This window comes from Strix aluco, chromosome Z, assembly GCF_031877795.1.
Source record: "Strix aluco isolate bStrAlu1 chromosome Z, bStrAlu1.hap1, whole genome shotgun sequence".
NCBI lineage: Eukaryota > Metazoa > Chordata > Aves > Strigiformes > Strigidae > Strix > Strix aluco.
In genome coordinates this window covers 20,314,503-20,340,937 of record NC_133971.1, presented here as the reverse complement: position 1 = coordinate 20,340,937, position 26,435 = coordinate 20,314,503, and the positions used below count along the sequence as shown (strand labels likewise).

Below are 26,435 nucleotides of genomic sequence, written 5' to 3'. Positions count from 1 at the left end.
AAGCCGGAGAGATCCCTTACTCGCAACAGATCCTTGGTAAGTGACTGACAGATGCTGAATTAATACTAATGAAACTTTACTAATCCATGTAGCTATTCAATATTAATGGTTATAAACTTTGTATAGATAATTACGTTAGACATAAACTGTGGTCCAAGCCTGAGACTAAGATTTGGTCTACCCACACCTAGGCTCCATAGGAGTTTAGAAAGCAAGGGGGCCCACTCTGAACCTCGGGACTCAGTGGGAGAGTCTCCCTTACCCTTTCTGTCTCCAGTCTCTGTGTGAATCATTCTAATTCAAGTTTCCTTTGTATGTTTCTTCCATGCAGTAATTAATAAGGTGAATCTTGCCATCGAACTTTGTTAAGCCGCACTTTTACAACATCATATTAAAATCACTTTCGCTAATACCTTTGATGGTGATTCTTTAAGCAATCTAAATCACTCATCTCTGACACAGGGCTAATACTGTTCAGTGTTTTCATTAATGATTTGGATGATGGGTCAGAGTGCACCCTCAGGAAGTTTGCAGATGATACAAAGTGGGGAGGAGTGGCTGATACACCTGATGGGTGTGCCACTGTCCAGAGAAACCTCTACAGGCTGGAAAAAACCACAGAGAGAATCTCACTATGTTCAACAAGGGTAAATGTGCAGCCCTGCCTCAAGAGAGGAACAACCCAGGCACCAGTACACTCTGGGGACTGAGTGACTGGAAAGCAGCTTTTCTGGGAAGGGCCTTTGGGTTCTGGCAGACCAAGCTGACCGTGAGCCAGCAATACACCCTCAGGGCAAAAAAGGCCAACAGTATCCTGGGCTGCATTAGGAAGAGCATGAGCAGCAGGTCAAAAGAGGTGATCCTTCCCTTTACTCAGCACTGGTGAGGCTATACCTCAAGTGCTGGGTCCAGTTCTGGCCTCCCCAGCAGAAGAAAGATATGGACTTAACTGAACTGAGTCCAGCACAAGGTCATAAAGATGATGAAGGGACTGGAACATCTCTCATATGAGGAGGCTGAGTGGCAGGACGTCGCACTATGGAGAAGACTCAGGGGATCTTACCTATGTGTATAAATACCTGATGGGAAGGAATGAAGATGAGGGGACAGATTCCTCTCCATAGTGCTCACTGACAGGACATGAGGAAAGGGGCACAAATTAAAAGACATGAAATACCATCTGACCACAAGAAAAGATTTTTTTGCTGTCAGGGTGGTCAAACACTGCAATGTGTTGCCCAGAAAGGTTGCGGTGTCTCCATCAGCCAACTGGATAACTTGCTCTACATGACCCTACTTTGAGCAGGGAGGTTGGTCTAGATGACATCAAGAAGTTTCTTCTAGCCTAAATTTATTCTGTGATTCTCTAACTCTGTCCAATACAGCTCCAAGTGTCAGGATCAGGGACAGAGTGTTCACTTTCTTACTATGCTGTACTCACTGCCTTTAAGGAACACCTTTACACTGGAGCTGCTAGGGGAACTATTTAAACAGAACCATATTAAGAGGTGAGGAGGCCTGTTCCCACCTGCCAACCTGAAGCTGTACTGGAGCTGTACTGTACAACTCCCATCTGGAATTGTACTCCCAACAGCTGTAGGAGTACTTTGACAGAGGAATTTATGATACCAGATCTAGACCAAACAGTACTGAATACAGGCATCTTGACATGTTCAGAGAGCAATTCCTCCCCCAACAGCAAGAGAGGAATGCATGTACATTTCCACTTCAGACCAACAACACAGCCTGGAGACTGGTAACAGATTCAGGGTGCAGATAACTTAGGTACATGCTCAGCAAGGTTTTTATGTACCTTGGTGAAGGCAGAATATGACTTGGACACTGGAAGAAGAGTGAAAATTAGTTATCACTGGAGAAGTTTGTAAATGTCTATTTAGTAGTCTGGGGCCAGAAATTTAGCAGATGAGAGTTTACATTATCACAATATGTAACATATAATAAGACTGAAAAGGAGTTGCTCAATCTGAAAAGCCAAACTATTAGAAAAAATGGGGGCTCTCAATTCTCTGAAGGAACAGTGCTTTAATGAGACCTCTAACTCCATGTATGGCTTCCATAGCTATATATCCCCATGATGCTGAAAGGCAGGTACAGTTCATTAGCTGTTGCTATTTCAGGTGAGCTTTTGTAGGTTTGACTGCAGGATAAAGCAAGAGATGAAATAGCTTTCAAAGGTGGCTCTGATTTTTTGCAGGATGTCTGCAGCTGTCTGACACAGAACTCAAAGCAGAAATCCAGTTTTGTTCTCTCATGCTACATCCCCCCTAAACTGGGTTTGGTGCACTACAGTGATACTGGTGTATGTATGAGGATCCCACCTGTTGCAGAAATTTTCCCAGACCTTTAGGACAGCTTTGGCTAAGCAGTGAATAGACTGCAGCCAGTGAAAAGAACTGGGCTTTCTTCTCTATTTTGGCCTACACCCCCTGAATTACTTCCAATGACAGAAATAATTAGCTTAATGCTCCCAGTTAGGCCATATAGAATCAGTCTGCCTTAGAAAGGTTTTATAGAAAATTCAGATTTTAGATTCAGAAATCTCACTGGAAGTCAATGACATCTGCCAGAGCCTGACTCTGTTCCCTCCATATTTACAAAACCCAACTTGATGATAAAAAAATGTCAGGGAAAATTGCACTACTGATAAAACAAGATCCTAATACAACAAACATAACTTTTGTAAATTAGCCCTATAAAAGCTCACATAAAGAAAAGCCATCTCAAAAAATCAGGGAAGGTGTCATTGTCACCAGCATTTACTCTGAAAATAGAAAGATTTTTAAATTTATTTAAAGGGGAACTATTTTAAACGGAATGAAAGGAAGTTGTGTGTGTGTGTTAGCAGCTGAGCCCTCATAATAGGAGACATGCTAGGATAAGTTTGTGCAGATGATGAGAGATAACAAGAAAATCCTTAATTTTAGCTAAAGGCTACATTCCACATGACAATTTTTTCATCTTGAATATTTACATCATTGCTTGCTTTACTGTAAAGCTTCTCAGCTCATGTGCAAGCAGCTGCAGCTTCAAAATGAAATCCTCAATGTCTTGCAACCCAACTGTCTGCAGGAGGTATGGACTATGCAAAACTAAAACTATCACAAACCCAGTGACAAATGTTCACAAGTGAATAACCCTGATTTCTTTGCATCAACAAGATTCAGTTGTGTTTATTTCTCTCTCTTTTGCTGCTGTTGGTTTTTCAGAAGGCAATTAAATTTCAATTTAATTTTTTTTTTTTTTTACTTTCTTGACAGCTGTTGATGTGCCTTGGGACAGTTACAAATGATTGTGATCTCTGCAGCAAAAATATATACGGTTAGCTAACTGGTGATCAACTAGTTCAAGTTACAACACAACCTGAATACTAAAATGAGCACTGATTTTTATTCAAAAAATTTTTTGGTCTGGATGTGATGGCTACTGTGACATAAAGAGTTTTTAAAACATGCCTGTCCAAAGAAAATTTGTAAAGTATTTGAAGGAATTGCAAGTGTAAATGAAACTGGCATAAAGTATTAGATCCCTTATTTTCACTGCAAAGGAGAAAAGAAGGATGTATCTTCAGCCCAAACCTTCCAACTGCTCTTTTCTTCACGAGAAAAATTTATAGGCAAATTCTCATTGAAGCCCAAACCAGTACAAAACTGAAATGAGCAGAACAGGGAGTCACCATAAAGATAAAACAGTGGGACTGCCATTTGTTAGATCCTCATTCTTGTCAGAATCTCCTGAATCAAAGGATGCTATGTCACCTCTGAGACAATCTCTACCATGTGTGTTGCTGGAAGGTGGGAAATAGCACCTTCCCCTTGTTTTACACTCTTCTCCCATAGACATCCTCTATTGGTCTGGATGGACCCTTGCTTTGAATTATACAGCCTTTCTTCTGCAAATCATGTGCTCAAAAGCCATGGACCTGGAACCACATTTTCAAAAGACTGCAATCTTGTAGGTCCTATGTAAAACAAACATCTAGGCAAAGCCCTTCTCTGATCTGCAATTTTAATTCCTCCAGAAACTCTGTCAAGCATTCTCCTGTTGGGCTAGAAATGCATGGGATTGGAGTCTTTCTAAAGAGTTTCAGTTTTCACTTCCTTTACTCCAAATGCATACACAAAGCTAGGGGTTTAGGAACAGATCAAGAGTATTCCTGGAATCACTGACACTACCTGTTTCTGGATCCACCAATGAACCACTGTATAATCCAAGATCACTTCTACTCAGAATTTCCTATCTGAATAGCTACTCATACCTTATGCAGAATACTTTTATTACCCGAGCTTTGGTCTTTATTTGACAAATGAAATAGTAACATTTACCTTGCTTTACAGGGCTCTTCAACAATTAGATCTTACAAAAAAAACCCAACGAAAAACGAGCTCTAAAACTCCAAGTGAAAAGGCAGCCATGGTATGCAACTAATTTTAAAGCACATAAATTCTAAACAGATGTATTGTTTTAATGCCCAAATATTCACTGGCACTTTTTTAAAAGGTCTGATTCATCCAGCATGTGGTTTGGAAGTGGCTTCGTTGCTGAGTACTATAGCTTCAAGCTTTAGGGATTTGTCTATTAGAGGGTTGAGTTCTTTCTATTAAGGATGATTAGAGCTGATGCTGTACGAACAACAATTACCATTATTTCACCATGATAACGTTGACAGCATATATTTATTGGTAAACTACAACATTTCAGCAGAACATCTGCTTCTTAAAAGAAAAGGTACTTCTTTCTATATCCAGATGAGAGTTTTGTCTTTCAAAGACAAGCTGTTTACTGACCTCCCTTTCCCTTTCCAACTATTAACAGACTTTGATTACTCCTTTCTTGATCATCTTTGATTCCAGATGTCTCAGCATCCTTCCTCTTGTTTCTCATGAGTCAAAGTGCCACTGATGCATGTTATGAGAAGAAAATAAAGTTTCCACTGTATATTTTCAGGCATATGGAAGGACAGAGACATGTGAATCACTGTGAGATGGAAAGATGAAAAAAATCCTCTGTGTCAGCACTGTTGGTAAAGTCTGTTTCACTCTGTACTGTGTTGTTGAGATGCTCTGAGCATTTGTCAGGTCTTTCCTAATCTCTGACTTTGCTGTCAGTGAGTTCTTCTGCTCAGTCATACAAAACAGTCACCCACCAGGTATCATGGCCTGCATTTACCCCCTATTCCAAGGATTCTAAGCATGGCTTAGAAGATTTTCCAATTAAAGCAAAACTTTTGAAAAGAGAGACCCATGAAACACTACGGAGGTCTGTGTTTTAGGAAATTCCTGTATCTATTTTCATGTGGAGGCATCAACTACTGTGGTGAATCATCTGCTGGAGAGCATCTTGTGCCAGTCTTCAGGAAAAATGGAACAATTTAGACCTTGGCTTTGTGGTTTTCTCCACTTGAAAACAATTCTTTGAGGTTAAATGTTTAACCACAAGACTTTGGGTCTTGTACAATGTCAAACACTGAAAATTATTTGATATTTCCACATTCCATATGCTGCACATCTAAGTTTTGTGGCAAATGGCCTACTATAACCAAAGAATTTTTACTGTAAGAGTTGTTCGTCCCTGTGACACAGAACTTACAACTCAGCCTGAGAATGACTGTGAGGCTGAGCCTCTCTCTGGGGATCCAGTCATTAATGTGAGTTACAGCATAACAACAGTTGTCTGGCATCTCACAGTGCGCTGCTTAAGGCACTTGGAACTACATTAACCATCAATGGGGAAGAAGGGAAGTTTGTTGCTACAATTAAGGCAGCTTAGGCAGTTCTTCCACATGGCTGGTAGAAGGTAAGAATGAAGATAACTATCTTACATTACTTCTGTAACTCATCAGATTTCTTTGCAGGACAAGTGCTTGTCCTGTCATAGGTACATTGATAAGGCTGGCCTTCGCCTTTGATCTTCAAAGACCAAAATGCATATGTAGGATGCACCTTTCATTTCCTGTTTCACTGTAAGCAGTTCTTGGACTGTGTTGGCTGATGGGTTCCAGACAAAACTGCCCAGCCTGGGGTGGGGTGGGGGGAAGACAAACAATTATGCCAGCAGCTAGGTATGTTAAGAGAAGAACGAAAGAGAACATCAATTAAATTCCAGCTTCTGTCATATATCTATGCGATTCCAACATTCAAATAGTAAGTAGATATTCATGGGGGTAACAGCGCTTCGTAGAGTTACCTTGAGGGCAGATGGGAGACTTGATGGAGTTCTATGGGGCTTAAAAACCATGAATATGTAAAGTTGCACATGTCACATGTACAGCCACAGAACAGTTGTTTTAGGAGCAAGCAAGTCATTAGAAAGACAAGCTTGCATGCACCAGTGGTCTGAAAAACGCAGCTCACAATTATAAAGGGAAAAAAACCCCTTTACTTACCACCTACAGACATGCCTTGTGTTGGTCATATTTATGGAAGTGTTTGCATTGAAGCAGTAGAAGGCCAGCAGCCAGTACTTAACGACTTCTGCTTGGATTTCTCCAGGATATTAACTAAGGTGTATGAAAGCATTTCATCCCTGTGTGGATGAAATAGAAGCACAGAGAGGAACAACCTACCAAAACTTTTAATTTTTCTTTTAGTTTTCCTGAAGTCAGGTGGTCCCCCAGCATGTAACAGTTGGCAGTGTCAGTATCAGAGCACATATACAGTCCATTGCAACATGGGGCATAAACTGACCAGTATCCATTTCTGTTCTGTTGTTCCAAGTGTTTTCAGATACTTTATTTTCCACACACAAATACACTTCAGAAACTTCTGTGCTGCTTACTGTTTGAAGATTCCACTAGCAAGGATATTGTAGAAAACATGATTGGGGAGTATTACAGTACGTCTAATACAAACAATTCTATGTTCAAAATCCATTTTTGACAAGAAAACAATTATCCATTTAAAAATACCTGAGCAAGGTACAGAAACACGAAATGAAGAAACACATTTTACAGCAGTATCACTAACTAGCATTTGTGTACACTCCCAAACCATTTAATGGAGTATTTCTTGCTTTACCGCTGTTGGATGCTAGCTGGCATCAGCAGCACATGCCTGGTTTAACTAGATAAAAAGCAATGAGGCGTATTACATGATAGTGAGACAAGGTAAAGTAAGGTCCATTCTTGTTATACAGGTTCTGACCCTCAGTACACAAGCATCAGTAAAAACAAGGAGGATGCTTTATACTACCGCTAAATATGACTACTTAGCAAAATAACTGCATTGGCTTGAACATGGAAGGATTCTGATAACTGGTATTCATACCGATTTGTATCATAGTAGATTCACACCAGTATAATAAAACAGCATTTGATTCATTAATTTTAAGGTTACTGAATGCGAACTGGTTGAATTATGATGTCTAATAAATAATTAGTGAGTTGCACAAAGATCATACGATTTAAGGGTCAACTTTAGACCCAACGCCAACCTTATTAATCTCCATTTCTTTCTGCTAGACCAATGCTAGGCTTGCTTCAGCTGAACAGAGACCAAAAACTGTGAATCCTGTGTGGCAATGGTAGCTTAGTAGTTAGGACAAAAGATATTTGCAAACTCTTCTCCATTACTGAGCCAATGACTGTTTTCAAGAGTAATTCAGCTTTTCCTGAATGTAGAAGATAATCAAGCTTAAATGTGTTCCATTTTAATGAGTGGACTCTAAGTCCTATGGAACAGAAACTACAAGCCTCGGCCAAGGAACAGTGAATAAGCAGGAGTTTTGAGTGTACTGTAGAAAAGTTGTTCTAGCAAAATGAACGTTGTTCTTAATAGTATAAAGACTGGCCTCTGCTTTTTTCTTCTCCTCTACTGCCTAAGCAACATTATATGCTTCTTTTCAGGGTTGCACCAACTTACAATTTTCAAACAAAAGGAGACTGTTGCCCTTCCTACTTTATGCCTATTATCTGTTAAGGCACCAGGCCTCTCATCATCCCTAAAAATCAATACAATAGAAGGAATACAGATACCTTCCTCAAGATCACATCAGAGTTGAGATTTCAAACTGTTTTCTTCAAGGTACTGAATAGCTAAGGCACCGAGTATTGATAATCCCCTGCGTGAGGGAATACAGTGGTTCACATACCACAGAAATGGTGAACCAAACAACCACAAAATTAAGGAGAAGACACTCTGAGACTCTGAAATAAACCCCCTTCAGAACCACCATCATCACCCCCCACTTTCAATTTTTTGGTATGGCCTTTTCCAATGTAAACACATGCAAACACACTCATGAAGAAAAGATAAACTGTAAGATGCAGACATGTAGAAAAGGGCTAGTCACATCATGTGCAGCACTACCAGTGAGTGTTCAGCTGAAGACAGTGGCCAAACTAATCTGGTGCAGAAAAATTAATTCTAGCAGGAACCGTGCTAAACAACAGCTTTTCTCTGGGAATCATTTTTCTTCCCAAAATCTCTTGCTGACTTTTGTTTCTCCAAGCATGTAAGCTCCTCAAGACAGAGAACTTCTGCATAACTAGGCACAGAAATGCATTACTACAGTTGTCTTTAATGGTAAGAACACAAGTGACTTAATTACAATTACAAATAATACTGATAAGAAAGTCTGATGGTTTTCTGTACAACATTATCAGGATGAATACTGCACATACAAATGTTTCAGATTATGTCAATATGTCATTCTTGGTTTTGTGTTTAAAAAGTAAAGAATCATAGAATCATTTAGGTTGGAAAAGACCCTTAAGATCATCAAGTCCAACCATTAACCTAACACTGCCAAGTCCTCCACTAAACCATGTCCCTAAATGCCACGTCTACACGTCTTTTAAACACCTCCAGGGATGGTGACTCAACCACTTCCCTGGGCAGCCTGTTCCAGTGCTTGACAACCCTTTCAGGGAAGACATTTCTCCTAATATCCAATCTAAAGCTCCCCTGACATGAGGTCATTTCTTCTCATCCTATTGCTTGTTACCTGGGAAAAGAGACCAACACCCACCTTGGTATAACCTCCTTTCAGGTAGTTCTAGAGAGCGATAAGGTCTCCCCTCAGCCTCCTTTTCTCCAGACTAAACAACCCCAGTTTCCTCAGCCGCTCCTCACAGGACTTGCACTCTAGACCCTTCACCAGCTTCATTGCTCTACTTTGGATTCACTGCAGCAGCTCAATGTCTTTCTTGCAGTGAGGGTCCAAAACTGAAAACAGTATTCAAGCCGTGGCCTCACCGGTGCCTAATACAAAGGGACGATCACTTCCCTAGTCCTGCTGGCCATACTATTTTGATACAAAGGCTCACACATGGCTTTTATCAACAGAAGGGGTTTTTAAACCACCTATTTTTTAAGAACATATTTGACTCTCCTCCAAAAAATATATATAAAAGACATGAGGACCTCATTTAAAAGAAACGAATGCTCTTCCCCTGTTAAGGTTTCTAATTTTGCTCTATTTACATACCCTATGTGAATCTAGAAGGCCAAAATTCTATTTGAAAGAAGGTGGCCAAACTTAAAGGCAGTATTGGTGAATATACCTCTGCTGAAGCAAAGACTTTGTTCTCGCTTCAGGCTTTTTCAGAAGTTCCCTTAGAACCACACTACTGCAGCACTCCAGCCATTCCACACTGAAGTAAAAGAAAGACAGTACTTTAAACAGAACTAAATTATTTTATTTTCGTATACCTATGACCACACTTTATTCTGATGATTGTTACTATATGTCTGGGGCAGCTGAAGACCCCACTGACATATGTCTTTTCCCTTGACTAGATTCTGCATAAAACATGTCCCAAAAGTACGAGCGTTTCCTCAAAAGATTCCTTAAGGATGAAAATACTGTATGGGATTAGGGACTACCATGAATTTTCTACAGTATTTTTGAGCTTAAATAACAACTCAAATTTGGCAAAATAAACATAGGCAAAAAGTAGCCACTAAGAAAGCTGATATTCACGAATCTTATTTAGTTTGGGCTCCAAAAAATAAACCAGCAAAGTCATTACAATCTGTAAATGCTACCCCACACATATTCTGCTTTGCAGAATATCAGACAAAGTCTGTTTTATAAGGTTTCAGATGAGGAGCTATTCTCCTTGTTCATCAGGGAAAGGAATACACACAACACTCAGTTCACACAAACCCAAGGCAAAGCATGTTCAAGGTATCAAATTTCCCACAGTTTTGAGTTGGGCACAAGCTCAACCCCAGTATGCCATAGACTTAACACACTGTAGACATCAACCATGCTGTGAAGGTAGCTAAAGAGACAAGGTCACAAGTTCAGCTAGGGCAGAAACTGTGGCTGTGGAGCTGCAGATCCTCTGAAGAGACTCTGAGAGACTAATTTAAGTAATGTCCCACAGTATATGCAATCACAATGTGCTGGAGAGCTAAATTCCTCGAGAACAAGGGACCTGGCAGCTATAGGACAGACCACTACAGTTCCCACGTGGGACACCACTTCTTGCAGGTGTTCTATAATTCTTTCTTCCTCCCAAAGAGTATCAGAGTGAGCAGAGATCCTGAAACCTTTCAGCCTTCGCAGAGCCAGCTAATGCATCCCTCTCCCTGTGAGCTTTCCCTCCATCATTCACGTTATCACTTAAGTTTTTATTCTCTTTTTTTTTCATTTCTGTGGCATGGAGAATGGAAGAAGAGATCTGCTAAGACCTGCTTTTCTACATGTTAGTAAAAGTGCTTTTTAGCCCTTAATGATTGTAATAATACAGGAAACCTAGCATATGAGGCATCAGTCTTCTAAAATGCATTCTCTATGTAAGGCAGCATTCCTTCATACCAGCAGTGCCAAATCCTTCTCACGGAAAAGCAGAGAATGTGCTAAAGAATTTGCACTTACTTTCTATTGCACATATTTTCTATTATTATCAGAACTAGACCGAAAAATGGGTTTATTTGTATGTCTGAGCTGGAAACAGATCTATAAGTTCCTCAAATAGCATATCTGGCATCAGATCAAGAGGGTACACTGGGGAAGACAGCTGGGGAGAATAGCTTTGAGAGCAGACACCTGTCAGTCAACAATGACTGGGCACTTGAAGATTGTCTAGATTACACCTTAGTCTCTCTTCTTGTATAAGCAGAATGCCTAGACTAATTAAGGCATTTTAGATACCAGATAAAAATCGGGAATCAAATTGCTCCAAAGTATTAACAGTCAGCAAGAAAGTAATGCAATGCTAAGAAGGCCAGATAGATAGCTATCTAGTAAACTGTATCACCCACCATATAGATGGGGCCAACACAATTTTTATCAATTTGATGGTACTCTTGAAGTGTACTAGGTTTGTGGGTTGATTCATCTGCTTAGTTTACACAGAAGCATCTGCTAGATTATGAATCACAGAAACAGGAAAAAGGGCAGAGGAGGAGGAAGCTCTGACATATAATCTAGTTGTAAAATATCTACCTGGTATTTTCCAGGCACATATATTTCAAGACACCAAACTTTCTAAGAGTGTTAGAAAGTTAAAAGAGTGTTCTAAGTGTGCTTCTGCTATAATGTTGCTGTAACATACATAATGCACAGAATTCACAAAGTTTAATGACTAGAGGAAAGCTACAGCCATATAATAGACTAAGTCTTACAGAATTTTCTTTATTTCATTGGCACAAGAGATTAACTCAAAGCTCTTGGCAAGCACATCCATGCTGAAGGAGGGACCAAGGAAGGGCAGCAACAGTGAAAAGAAGACAAGCTTTACAAAACAAAATTCTTCTTTAGCCCAAAGCCAGCACTGGTGTTACAGGTGTAAAGCTCAAGCAGAAAGGACTGTTTGGAATTTACAACAGTCTTCAGCTGGTAGCCTACAGCTATATGCACCCACCACTGGCTGACTGAATGACCAGTTAACAGGCAGCAATCTAACCCCTCCCTTCAGTCCCTGGCAAAGCTCTGTCTTAAAATGAAATTAAAAAAACAAACAAACAAACAAACAAACAGCTGTAAAGGTTGTACATTTTTTATTGGAGGGCAGGTGTGCATGAAGCAATGGTGGTTCCTAGCTGGTGCAACTGCAATGGCTGCAAAGAATGAAGAAAAAGCAGCTAAGGCCACTGAATGCTACTCTGCCCACACTATGGGCACCTCCTCATATTTTGGAAGAGCAGTACGACAGGGGCAGTTGTAAGACAAAGTCAGTGATGTCAAACACTATCCCCCCATTTCTGCAGGCTGTGTTGTGAAGAGGCCTTTGCTCAGTAAAAATAGCCAAGGAGTCTCTATTCACATTCACCAAACAGGTCTTCCTCTGTCCCTGCAGAAAAGTGCCCCAAGTGATAACTATTATTACTTGCTAGAGAACCAGAAAAATTCTACTACAATATTAGTAAGAAACAATTGAAAAAGTTTAGTTCTTGATTTAGTGGTTGTTTTGAATCACATCCTCAAGGGCCCTCCAGAGTCTTGGTCTGCTTTTGTTGATGCACTGTGGTGATATATTGGGCTCCTCTTGGAGTATTGGAAGTAGCGTCACACACATGCACTCTGCAAAAACTCTGAAGCTGCCAACTACCAAAATTTAGTAGTCAAGCATGGACGAAGTAGTGTATTTCTAAAGATACATTAATTTTTCAGCTAAGTCCTAGATTTTAAACACTTCCATTTTGATCAGCCATAACTAGGCTATTTGATTACAGTAACTTAATAACCTTTGAAATCCTCTTCTGCAAAAACTCTCATAGCTTAAAAGTGATTTTGTATTTCCATTAAATGCCAAATTGCAGCTTCTTAAACTGCTTAATCGGTTTCTAATCAATTTAGCTCTTGTTCCTGAAGCAGCCTGTCAGTGCTGAAATTAGAATTAAAAATCACAGGATAATTGAGGCTGGCACAGATTTTGGGAGGTCTGCATCCCAGCTTTCTGCTTTATATAGCCATCATATCAGATGAGGTTGCTCAGGGCTTTATCCAGCCTGGTCTTGAAAACCAAAAAGGATGGAGACAGCACAACCTCTCTGGGTCCCTCTCAACTGCTTTATTGTCCTCATTGGGAAAAGTTTTTCATTATGTCAAGTCAGAAAAGAAGTTCATATTCTTGTTTATTTCAGCAGGACTCTCTGTCTTGTTTTCTCATTTCAAACTATGGACCTGATGAAGAAATCATGTGGTGACATTCTGTGGCCTGTGTTATGCTGGAGGTCAGATTAGAATAAATGAAATAATCCCCTGTGGCCTTAAATATCTGGATATCTTTCCTAGTAACTCTTAAAACAGAAAAAAACATTCCATCCACTGAAAATCCAAACAAACCAGAATTACTCTCAATTTAATGCTGCAGTGAGGAAGAAAAAAAAACCTAGGGCAACTGAATTTGTCTGGGAATCGGGGCCTGAAGGGAGCACAGCTGTAAAGAGTTGCTTGCTTTCTTATCTCCCTTTTTTTGACGCTGCCCAAACACATACGGTGAAACCTGACAACTGCAGTTCACCAAAACCTGCAGCTGTCCCAAGGATCTACTACTTCCCGCTCCAAATGATTTCTTCAGCCTGTTTACCAAAAAGCACAGTGACAAAAAAAAAGAAGGGGTGCACTTTTGAGGCTATGGAGTATTTAAGTTGTCCATATAAGCCTGAAAATATATCCCTTGAAAGTGTTTAAATAGTGAGACTACTAGGTACCTAGAAGAGCAACTAGTATTTACTGAAGAAAAAGAGTTTACTCTAAAGCTAAACAAAACTCCAGCTACAAAAATTCATGCTGGGGACTAATATGGATAGCTTCACCATAGTGGCCTGAGCAGGCATAAAGAGTGAAGTCTCCCCCATTCTGTTCCTGCATTCCCACTCAGTGAGGGCTGAGACAGGTCAGGGTGTATCTGTGGTTACATACAGAACTTGTTTCCAGAGCTGTCAGTCTCTTACATGCCTTAAATCCACTTAAAATGGATAAAGGAAATTCAGAATAATGGAAATAAGAACAAGGACATAATAATGTCTAAAATCCTCTAGAGGCTGTGAGGCCATTTTACAAAGACAGTCCTTAAAGCTTTGCTATACAAAGAAGTGGTCCTAATATTCAGCACCCGTTTTTGTCAAGTGTACAAAATTCTTGACAGCTCCTCTGTTCCATACCAGCTCCCCTTTCTCCTGCCAGCCAGTTTAGTATTAGTAGGAGAGTGGCTGGAGGAAGAGGCTCTTTACCAGCAAATGAATAGACCAGAATGACTAGAGAAAGCAGAGAGGAAATAGCACCAGACCACAGGAAGTACAGAGACTAGTAAGTGGCCAGAGATCATCATGCCAATGTAAACACTGACAGGGTTAACTGTAATATCCATAACAATTTATAACTCAACTGCATTTGTGGGTTTTTTTTAAACCACAGAGGAGCAACAATAACAACACACAAAGTCCACCAAGCCTGGCTATTCCTATCCTAAAATTATTTTCCTTGAAAGTAGCTCCTCAATGAAAGCTGTGCTTAAATCAGAGTTCTTGAAATTCCTTTTTAGATAGTTTGCAAGAGATATGTCAAATGAAATAGAACAAGTTTAATAGGATTAAGCTGAGAAAAATGTGTTCAGGTTTCTGTGGACAGCTCCTATGAATCCCCCTCTGGATCTCTTTACCGAACTCATTTGCTAATGGAAAGGTCAGCCCAAATCCCATCCACTGGACATACACTTTTTTCAGAACAATTCTCTGCCGACCATATGCTACAAAGATTCAAAGCAATAAATGAATCTCTAAGTTACAGACACTCAATGCTTTAGAACTGTTGTACTATTAGTAAGGACATATCTAAGCCTGTTTTGTTTTCATATCTGGGTATATCTTTCAAAATCTATTTCAACTGGTTTGAACAATGAACAATCATCATTTCCACCATCATCAATTTCTCTGAATGAAAACAAAGGTTTGCATCAATACTAAGCCTGTGGTGCATCTAACCAAAGGCTGCTGCAGAACAGGTAGGAACAAACAGTACCCAACACTGTAACAAAGCTTCTCTCTCTGATCAATTGTGGAAAGCAAAACATGTAACAATATACATGCCAAGTCATTGCATTTCATTCAACAGCTTTATAAGCAGTACTCAGACAGGCTGGCAGGTCGTATCATCTCCATTTTACAGGTAGGAGATTGATGTGCAAATAAATCGGAAAGATTCCCTTGAAAGAAAAGTAACTTACTTAGGAACAGACTCAAACTTCTTTGACTGTTCTGGGTGCTTAAGTAGGGACTTGCTGAAAGAAGAGGTACCTAGAATGCCAGATTCAATTCAGTGTGCACCTGTTTCTGAATTGTAAGATCTAAGGCCTCCCAAGCAATTTTACCAACAGTTTCATACCACAAATTGGTGAATCAAGAAGACAGGAAGCGTGTGGCTGGCCACTATAGTATGCGCAACAAAGGGTCAAGAGGAGGGGAGAATGGAATACAGATGCTAGTGCTGCTCTGTGGAATAATGCTCCAAATGGTATCTATAAAATCTCTTTATGGGACTGTCCAGTCATGTCTGTCTGTAATACAAGCGTGGTGCAGTCTACCACTCCATGAAAGCTCAAGCAGACTTCTCCCCTTCCTTTGTGACAATTCATAGTGAGATAAAGATTTTTCACAGATGTCAAGCATTCCTGTTCTGAGTATCAAGAGTCCAGACCCATTCTAGAGACCACAGGTCTTTCTCCTTCCTCAACTGCTTCAGATTTAATTTAATCTATGACAGCAGAAGCTGCTGGGAGGAGAAAAACAGTAGATTGAGGGTGTTTACTGATTTCATTCCTAGGCTTACAATAGGTAAGCCTTCAGAATGAAAGTTTCTCCAGTTGTATCTTACTACAAACATAAGGCGGGAGTATCTAGAGCTGAAAGATTGTTTTATTTGTTGGTTCAGTAAGGCCCATCAGCATGCCAGTGTATTACCTGTTACCTGCTCCCCATGCTTACACACAGACCACATTTTCTGCATATGCAAACTGCAAGAGCAGAATAATATTGGAATACGCCACAATGGAAACTTGGTATAATAAAAGCCTGCAGAAATACCAATGAAAGCAAAAATCACATACTTCACTGCACCTTCAACCCACCTTCAATTCCAAAAATCATTCACCCTGAAGAAATATAAACCAAGAAATGCTTGAGAAATCAAACCCATTTTTCACTACACAAAGTATGTGGTACTGCTTCCTTTGAAATCCTCCCTCTTCTTGCTGTGCTGGTGAAGTTCAGACTAAAAGCAATGCTCTCTCCCAGCTCAAGAAAATTAACTCTATCCCAGCCAAAACCAGGACATATAGTTATTGCCTTCTTTCTACCTATCAGTCTAGAACAGAAAAGTGATAGGAACTGGGAAACAAACCACAAGTTTGTCCAGAGAAATCACTGTCAAGGCCAAGAATAAGGTATTTCAAAGGTCAGGAAATACTGGTTGACACATCCTCTTGATGTATTGTCTACCAGTTAGCTGCAGGCCCTAGCTGCATATAAACTGCAAAATATTTGGCTGAACTAATTTTAACACATGAGCATTCTTCTTGTTTGTTACTCATCTGGGCCAAGTACTTACATGTAACACCTCACACTTCTTTCAGCAAGCTTCCAGCTTTCCCACTTGTAAGAAATGAATCGGGACTCATTAACTAAACTGCTAAAAATTACGTAAGTACACTGACATCTCTAAGTTATAACATCCTGTCTTTTATTACCTGCAGCCACAGGTCATAAAGAGTTAGGCTGTCTACACTACACAATGCACTCTTCTGCCAAGTCCTCCTCATCCAGAGGGAACTATTCCAGCAAAGATACTTCCACCTACTTGCTACAGTCTTCAGGAGAACTAACTATAGTATTATAAAAGGAAAATTGTGCTGCCCTTAACAGCTTTCTCACGTGGGCTGTCTGATTAAACCATAACAAAGCTTGTTAGTTATATATACTCTTAGAAATAGTAATTTGGAGAATAATTCACTTCCCAATTTGTCAGTTTTGGATAGGAAGTCAAGAGAGGGTGGGAGGGCAGAGTTCGCTGCATTCCTGACTGTCCACTGCCTTGTACTGCACATGGCTGTACACACTTAGAAGGGAGGATACAACTCTAATTAGGCTTTGCTTTCCATCCATTCTGTATCTGCTTAAGTGGCCAGGCAAAATGCAAAGCAATGAAAACTTGATTAGCTTTCAGAAAGCTACTAATGCAATGATGACCACCCTTAGTGATTAACCTGAGAGGCTTACCAGGAACAAATGGCTAGAATTAAAACATTTTAGGCTAACAAACCCCACCATATCTAGCAGCCACAGTTAGCACTTCATACATTTCACACTATTCCTGCAAGACACCCTACTCCTCCCCACCTGCTATTCAAAGGCTTGAATTCCACAATCTCTAAAAATGAGGGTGGGAAAAAAACATGCTTAATATGCAGAATGAAAGGCAGTTTATACTTTAGGAATTCTTCTTCACACTTACCTACACTTGTAGGAAATATATTCTCGTTGTTGATTTGCACCTCGATCCAGTCCATGAGAAGATTCATATACTGGGGTGCTGGCAATGCTGTAGGCTTCTTGTACTTCATGTCATCCTGCCACCGGTACTCATATTTAGGGCCTCCAGACATCACTGGGCAGGTCCTCTCTGTGCAGAACTCACAGATAGTTCCATAAATGAGGTTGATCCTATTGAAGAAGTCAACAACATGGACAGCCACCCAGTCATTTTGGTCTTCTCCACTGGGCAACTGCACAGCCGCTTTCAAGTCTACGCCTGAGTTCAGAGAGGCCTGTGCTCGTTTGTGAAGTTCAAACCTCTGGGTTCCAGGTTCAAACTTGCGTTTTGGGCGGAAAGTCTTATCTTTATTAAAGACTTGCTTGAGTGCTATGGACATGTCTGCTAATCTTCTGCTCTGAAGTGGCTGGCAGAAAAGCACGGCTGAGATTTAATGAAGGTATCTGAAAACAGTTGCTCCCTATCACAGGTCCTCCAGGTCCTGCTCTTTTTCTCAGAGAAGCTTGTATCAACTTCAGAGTAGCCTATTAGCTCTTCCTCTTGAAAGCCTTCCCGAAAGGCTTCATGTCCCTAAGGATATGAAAACAATATACATTAGTGGTAAGCTCAAATCTGGCCCTGTCTGTTACTGTTTTACCATCATTTTCTAGTAATTATGAGCTGAAAAATACATAACAAGATAGCCTTAAAAACCGTCCAACTCCTAACCTGCTGAACATTTGAAAGAAAAAAGCAAGTGTCATTTTTTAAGGTATTAAGGAAATAACTTCTCTGTCCTTTTTAAATATTTACCCAAATAGAGGCTCTTAGGTTATCATAAAATGGGAATTCAATAAATCTTGTATAATCTTCCCATCTTTAGATCATTTTTAAACCAACCTTTTAATTTTGCTGCATTTTTACAGTGACCGCATACCATACATAATGTATATATAAATTCAGTAGACAGAACACTATGTGACAATTTATAAGTCTTATCTAACTGCTCCTGAAGTGACCAGTGGTGCCCCTAAGCATTCACCATAGTTTCAGTGCTCTTCTCTGTAGGCAAAAAATCCCCAACCAAGATTTTTACATATTTGTTCTCTATTTTTAATTAACAAGATACTTGTTTTTGCAAACCTCACAGAACCTAGTTAGAGTGAAACCAACAGTATTGCACAGAAGTAATTCCTGTTTCCCACAGAACTGTACAGAGACTGTGATTTTTCTTGACCCACTTTCAGGAATTCAGTAGTGGTCTTAATTTTCTATTGGACTGTGTAGAATGATTAGAAAGCAACAGTGAAGCTGCCACTTTCTTTATAGCTCTATTCATCTTCTCCACAAGGGAATGCTTGGCATTGCCGTTCTTACAAAAGGAAGAGCATAGACATAGAGTTGTTCCATCTAACCTGCTGTGGCAACAAAGAATGTTTTTTTAACAGCCAGTCTGACTGAAAAAATAAATTACTGCATTAGAGACTTGTTTATTCTTATACATATATGTGGAAAAGTATTATAATCAGTAAATGGAGGCAATTAGTAGGTGATAGGATAGATAGGGGCTATCTCAATCAGACTTGTTTTAATACTGAAGGTTTTATGATTAAAGACAGAGAGCAAACATTTCATGCTGTGCATTATTTAGATTAAATAACACAATATGTTTTAAATTTGCACAGCACTACAAAAACCCTAACCTATCAACGGCTGATGAATTCTCATCATGGGATAATGTATGCTCCACTGTTCCCCATAACAGAAATCATGCCCATGAAAACTTTACTAGGTTGTGTATGGAAAGCACTGAATTCTTGCAAAGACAGTTGCACAAAGCTTTGCTGAGGGACAGAAATTAAGAGAAAAAGGTGCTTCTTTTTTTCTGAAGCACCACAAGAAAGCAACGCATACCTAAGCAAAGAGAAATGTGGTGCCATAAAAAAATCCTCTCCCAAATAGCTGAAAGATTAGCATCCCAGCCAATTTGCCACCAAGCAGCAGGTAAACAAAACCAGCAGAAAACTGCTTGGTTTTTGTTCTGCTGATGGCATGATGGAGGGATACTCCAATCATGAGTTTATAAACATTCTTTCCATGCCAGCAAAATGTGAGAAGTTCAGAGATGAACTCCAGGGAGACTGTTGTCATATCTGACATGCCCCTTGGAGTAATGTTCAAACACAGAGATCCTCAATGTTCAAATCCAGAGATCCTGAAACCTGACAAAGGTCAGGGAAAGAAGACTTTAAACAAAACTAGCCTTTGAACAATTTAGTTAAGTGTCATTGGCAGGAAATGAAGGCACTTTAAAGAGACAACTTTGCCTTACAGCTTGTTTGTTACTAAGAGCCATAACCCCCAGCTCTCAAATGCTCTGTGGCAGTCAGCTGTTTATGTAAAAGCCTGTCAAAGAATAGGTGAGTACTGCTGCACAGACTGAGCTTGTGACTAACACACTTTGAGATGGCGTGGAGCCAATGTCCCAGTTTGCAATAAGGATGTTAGATCCAGAGCTTTACAGTTAAACAGCTTTTTCCCACTTTATACCTGGTGCTCTTATGTAGCTACTTTGACTCCCTTCCCCACCTGCAAATATTCACCAGAACATGCAAGGAGTTTTTATTTAACACAACATAAAACTCATTTTCAGAAGACACATTTTGAAGCACAGTACTCACTGGTGTTAAACTTTTTCCAACACCATATTTCATAAGCTATTTTCTGCTGAATAGGCAAACATAATTAACCATATTAAATACATACTCTTTCCCACTCCTCTCCATACATTAAGTCTACCTAAAACTAATTCATACAGAATAAAAGCAACCAAAACATTCAGCAAACAACTCATTCTCGCAACTCTTCTGTGTACCAGGAGTCACATGTTGAAATGTCTGTGGAAGCACACATACATCATGGTCAAATTCAACCCAAAGACTAATCCAAAACATTGCTCTACTACACATCCACATGAAACTGTTCTTTAACCCATCAAAACAGAATCAGAACTAACAAGAATTTCCTATACCTTTCCTGTCTGGAGAATCTTCTATTCAGCATCTTGCAATAAAATCTAATGCTTTTCCTCTTTCATCTTTCTATCACTTTACACAAAACCACACACTACCTTTGCAAAGCTGGACTGCAGAATTCAAATTCACTGTTTAACTTCTCTTAGAGACGTAGCTCTGTTAGATGATTTTTTTTCTTTCTCTTAAAAGGTGACCAAAGACTGTGCAAATCCAGGGTATGGATAAACTTACTTTCTCATGCATTTCCACGTGCAAGAACACAAAACAGAAAAGTGTATAACCTGGATTTCACAGAAATACTGTGTCGAATCAGCCCTCCGAAATATTTTTTTTGCATGCTGCTTCCTGAGTGTACTTGCTATCTAATTAACCCTTGTCTTCACTCAAATGGTAACAGAAAAGAACGAAGAAAGAAACTAGAATTCTGAGACTCACCCCCTCACTGCTGAAACCGGCTGCTTTCCTGGAGGTTACGCAGCTGCCCTTACTCCCACCACTCAAGCAACCAGCTCAGTTAGGCTTTTCTAACAGTTACAAACAGCACCACAATTACTTCCCTGAAATAAAGCAGCTTTCACTTTACTCACAAGAGGCAAAAGAACAGGCTCACCTGATTTTCAGCAGAGATTAAACACAGACACTTTAGGTTTGGATTTTTCAGAGGCTGAAGCTAATGGGAAAGCTCTAGCCCAAGTCTGTGGGCTCTAAAAGCATCTTTACTGCTTAGGCAATAAAGTGGCAGTGGTTAATGGTAGGATGGCCACTCCTCTGCTTTGGACTGAATCACTAAGCCACTGCAGGAACTCATTCACCATTAGAATTCCAACATGTTGCTGCACTGTGTTTGAATCAACAATCAGTGATGAGAGGTTTGTCATTCCACCCCAGATCACATACTGTCAATTAAAACTCTGTAGTGTTGGACTTGGAAAGCAAAGCTATTGCTTCAAAATCACGTAGCATTAGCAAAAGGAAAACTTACCAGATAACCTCAACAACAAATGGTGAGCAAAACCTGATTTTTAAAGCACTGAGAATGTAACTTGGCTTGCTGGCCACCACTTTCACTTTCATGACAATTTTCACTTGATGATAATGAGAAACATTCCCAGTTTCATTATCACAACTGGTCTTGGGAGAGTTACTTCAGAGATGAAACACTATGAACAGTGTTGTGGTATTGGTTAGATTGGATCATAACTCCTTGAAATCTGTGGTACAGTAGCACCCACCCTCCTTCCACATAAAATTAAATTTTACTATTGCTAACAGGTATTTTGCAGTCTCCTCTCATATCATAGTAATGCCTGCAGAACTGCTCCTGACTTATACCTGTGCCAAAGCTGATAGAATCTGGCTTCTGATCCTTTATGACAGGTCCTAACTATACAACGGGGCATAAAGAATGATGTTGTGGCTCATAGTGTTTGGGTTCTGAATGTTCTGAATGCTCTTCTGAACTTAGTGCTTAATATATGTCTGTCCTGGTGTGAGCAGCTCAGACAGATAACTCCTTCCAACACTTCAGCTTCTCTTCCTTCTTTTCAGGGCAATGTATTTCTGAAGATGTGTGACAGTCACCAACAGCTTTTTCTGAGGGACTGTTCCATGGCATGAATAATGCAGTTGGGTGAATTCCCTTGCTCGCAGAGCCATGACTGAGAATGGTAACTGCAGATTTGGAGATGATCTCAGAACAGAGAACCAGACTCTCACAAGTTTCATCCATGGCGTCAGCACCACAGTAATCAATGTTGTCCCCAGCTTTATGTAGAAACATGCACATACAGAGAGACTCAGTCTAAATATCAGGTATACCAAGTCAACATATGGAAATAATAAACCAGTCCTACCCATGCAGATACCACTAAAAAAACACCCACAACAAACCACATGCTGTGATCACCATCATGTCTGAGTCACTGCTGAGTTAAAAACATACTGTATCATTTCGTCATATACCTTCTATTAAATCACAGGTAATAAGACTGTTAAATGACACACACACGGCTTATAAACACACATCTTTCATCACAGCACTCTACTGAGCATTACGCAAACTCTAGAAGGCTGCTGGAAAAGTAGCTGGTATCATTTCCTTTTTATTAATCAAGAAAGTAAGGAGACATGACTTCTCCAGCATCAAACCCACAGTAAGCCGTCTATCCCGCAATACATTGTCTGAAAAACAACTCAGCATCAGCTGATTTTCACATTTTTCTTTCCAAAATATTACTCTCCATTTTGAGCACTTGCATAGTCTGATCCAAAGCCAGCTGAAGCCTGCAGGAAAGCACACATTTGATCCAAATCTCGTTAAGGTCCAACCTTCTGTGGACTTCTCATGTTTGGCTTCGTACTTCACTATCCATACAAGGGGCCATTTCACTATGGCTATATCAGATAACTGGGGCAGCAAACACATTATTTGGAGGCACATACATAGAACCATGCTCCTTTCTGACTGAGCAAACGTACACTGTTTCTATTTCCAGGCTCTTGTTTGAGAGCCAGAATTGTATTATACAATGAACAGCTTCTCTGTTTAACACTCTGAAGTACAAAGAATTATCCAACAAGGAAAGGCCTGTCCTGAAATCTGAAAACAGCTTTCCTATTTACAAAGTAAAAATCAGCCAAGTGAGTAGGAACAATAATATTACATATATCTTATTTACATACTCAAATTTATGCAGTTCAGCTAAGTTTTATCTGAAATCACAAGGAAAAAAAAAGTTGTACAATTATTTGTATTCATAGTGAAAACTTCATGATATGAGAAGATATTCTTCATGGGCAAAAAACCCCTCCCCTTACTAACCTATTATGTACAAAAGGAGATTAAGATTTGCCTGATGGTTGTGCCAGAGTTGAAAGAGAAAGGAAAAAGGATCAAACCAAGAGAATATGTCTCTTAAAAGCAGCATATACAAACACAGGAACCAGGTTCTGAGGGTCAGTGTATCTTTTCCTACATTCCATCCTATCCTCCACAATCTTGCAAGTTCCATAAAGACTAGGCTCCCAGAATTAAGGGTGTCTGATTCCTACTGTAAGACTTAGAAGAAGTATCCACAATGTCTTAGTTTCCCAGGTGCTGCCTTGGATGGCTTCTCCATGGCTTCTACAGTGGAAGTTTTCAGGTAAAACCATCACTATTAAGGACAACAATGTCCTGTTGCAGCCTTTGTCCATGGTTTCTGTTTTATTTATGTGAATCCTAGAACATGTCAATTAATACACAAATTAACAATAGTAAATGGTAGGATCCAGTGAAAGGAAGCCTACTGATGCTTCAGGACAAGAATTTTCTTCTGTTTATTGTAGAAGTCCCAGAAACTTTAGGAAAAAAAAAAAAAAAAGAGAGAATTTGGCTTAAAGTCTTTCCCAAGAAAGGATTCCTGAGGTTTCTCCAAGTTCTTCCTTTTCCTCTACAGGTACTAGGATTACCTTACACTAATCCATATGTGATAACCACAGTACCAACACTGCAGCCTCAAGGTACTCAGGTGAAAAGCACTGACTGGAAAGAAGCCTTCCCACAGTGAGAAACAGTTCCCACATATAGCAACATCCATTCATTTGACATGCAATTACTAGCCTTTGTTCTGTCTGTGCATGGGAAAAAAAAAGCAGCAAGTGATTTCATGAAACTAATAAAAGCCACAGTTGTGTAAGATCACAGAAAATAGCATAAATAGTATTTTCATAATCAAAATGTCAAGACTCAAAGCAGTAAATATAAATGACCTTTGATTCTTTTCTTGTTTAGACTAATAACCACTCCACCCCATTTCTAATGTAAAAGATTGGAAAGGGACAGCAAAATACAATGGGTAACTGTCTATAAAACTGGGTGCTTTAAAAATGAATGCAGTTATGTAACATGTGACAAACAATAACTAAATTGGATCAGCTCCTGTCTGAAAATCTCTAAGCTCTGCTAATATTACAGCAACATTTGACAAAGGGAATAAAATGATGCTTTATGATTCTGCCAAAATACAGAGATTTTTGTAGGGATAAAATTGAAAAATAATAAATAGCTAAAGAGCCGGATTGGTCCCTCTGATGTGACTGAGCAGCAATGGCTTGGGCAGGCATCTGTGGATAAAACATGAAGTTTGCAGTCCTTTTTAGACAAATGCCATTAATCATATTATCACCATACTCGTCATGAGCATGTTTCAGAGGTGATTTTAGGTAGAACTGTTGCATTTTAGTATCCCCATGCTTTATTGACAACCATTTAATTCCACTTCTTTCAACAAATCTCCCTTCTATAGAGACTACAAAAAGAAGTTTCCCTTTCCTTTTAGGAAAATTGTACAAAGCAACTAGAAGTGGACTTAAACAACAGACATTTCTATGATGAAGTACATGAGCTGTCTGACAACAGGAGAATGAGATAAGACTGCTCAAATCTTAGGTGATAAGGTGCTGTTTATTAACCCAAATGAATCATGCTTTTCACCATGAGGATAGATACGTTTTAACAGAGGACTCACCTCTCAACTAGTATCACTCTAATGCCTTTTACAGGCGTTAAATATAATTACATATCATCTGAAGTTCTGGAAAGGTACACAGATCACTATGAAGATAACTGAGCATACCCTGGCACGCACTTCTTCACTGCAAGTTTATATTTTAACAGTATCCATGGCAATCCAGTCAGGAACAGGGCCTTCCTGTAGCATACAGGTTAAGGTCAACTGAAATAGGCATCTCTCAGAACCACAGTAAAGAAACTGCAAAAATTGCATGGTTTAGATTACACTGAAGTTCAGCCTCTGTTCCTCTGTCATACAGGAACTTAAGGTCTTGACCCTCTACAGATGGATAGTCATGCAGGGGCATGTATGGCTACATTTTTTTTCTGAAAAGTCAGTCCTGCTTCACCTTCTCCCCTTTCATGTTTCTGCCTTCTTGCCACCTCCCCTATGATACTTGGCCCAGCTGGTTATATATCCCCTTGAAAGGACCTCTATGAGACTAAGACCTAAATTGCAATAATTAAACAACAAACCAATTTTTCATCCCAATCAATTTATTTGATCCCTTGCCTGGACACACAGCACAGGAAAGAGGACAGCATAAGGAAAAGTCTGTGTGGAAGGCAGAGAATGAGACAGATAGACAGGAAACCTGTGGGAGTGCTTTTTCAGCCATGGCCACTTTAGTGAATTGCAGTGTTTGCCATGATCGTTTCAGACCTCCCAGATTTTTACAGCACGTGGGGAACTCGCTTTAGCTCAGGCAATTACCAAGGCTGAAGTCTGACAGAGTGACAGATCACAGTGAAGCATGCAATTCTGATAGTCCCTTAGAACGACTTTTTTTATTACACACCCAGGCTCTCCCAGTTCTCTCCCCGCCTCACAGGCTTTTACTGGTCTGAGCTGTGGCTATCACATGTACAAGCAGTCACTAAACCACATTCTCTGTAAGTACACAAACAGCCTCTGCTTTCAGTTATCTAGCCCTCGCAACCGGCTATGTCCTTCCACCACTAATAAAGCAAAGCCTCTAGGAGTGCACATGCCTTGTTTCCACAGCTGCTGTTACAATCATTGCTCTTGTAAACAGTTACCATACAGGTGGATTGGACGCTTAGGCTAGCTTGCTGCAGCAGGAGCAGCAGTAGAACAGCTCACTAACGCTGCTCCTGTCAAAATCTTGCTGTTTCTGAGGATGGAGTCCTCACCACAACAGTGTATGGTTGTTACACTTTTGTAGCATGCTTACTGCATCATCTGCTGCAACAGAGAACTGTTAGCTTTCATTTCTTTAAAAACAATATACAGAGGACAGGTGAAAGGAGTAAGAAAATTTTAACAGTCTTGAAGAAGAAGACAAGATACAAACTAAATTACATGGTCATTCTCCATGATAATACACATTTTTGTCCTCCAGCTTGTTTCATTTCTGACTCTACCCTGTTTCTAAAGATTAAATTTTGAC

At 39.8% G+C, this 26,435-nt stretch overlaps 1 protein-coding gene across 7 annotated transcripts in view; it reads right to left on the bottom strand.

The window, feature by feature from the left end:
* The window catches only part of MOB3B (MOB kinase activator 3B), a 103,546-nt gene that overhangs the window by 47,509 nt on the left and 29,602 nt on the right, over positions 1-26,435 (bottom strand). For all 7 annotated transcript variants that reach the window (XR_012621578.1, XR_012621579.1, XR_012621577.1 and 4 more), the window contains exon 3: positions 17,419-18,027. Coding sequence is in view for 2 of the 7 variants with exons in the window: in XM_074812190.1 (XP_074668291.1) it covers positions 17,419-17,836 (418 nt within the window). In the remaining 5 variants the exon portion in view is untranslated. The remainder of the gene's footprint in view (positions 1-17,418; positions 18,028-26,435) is intronic.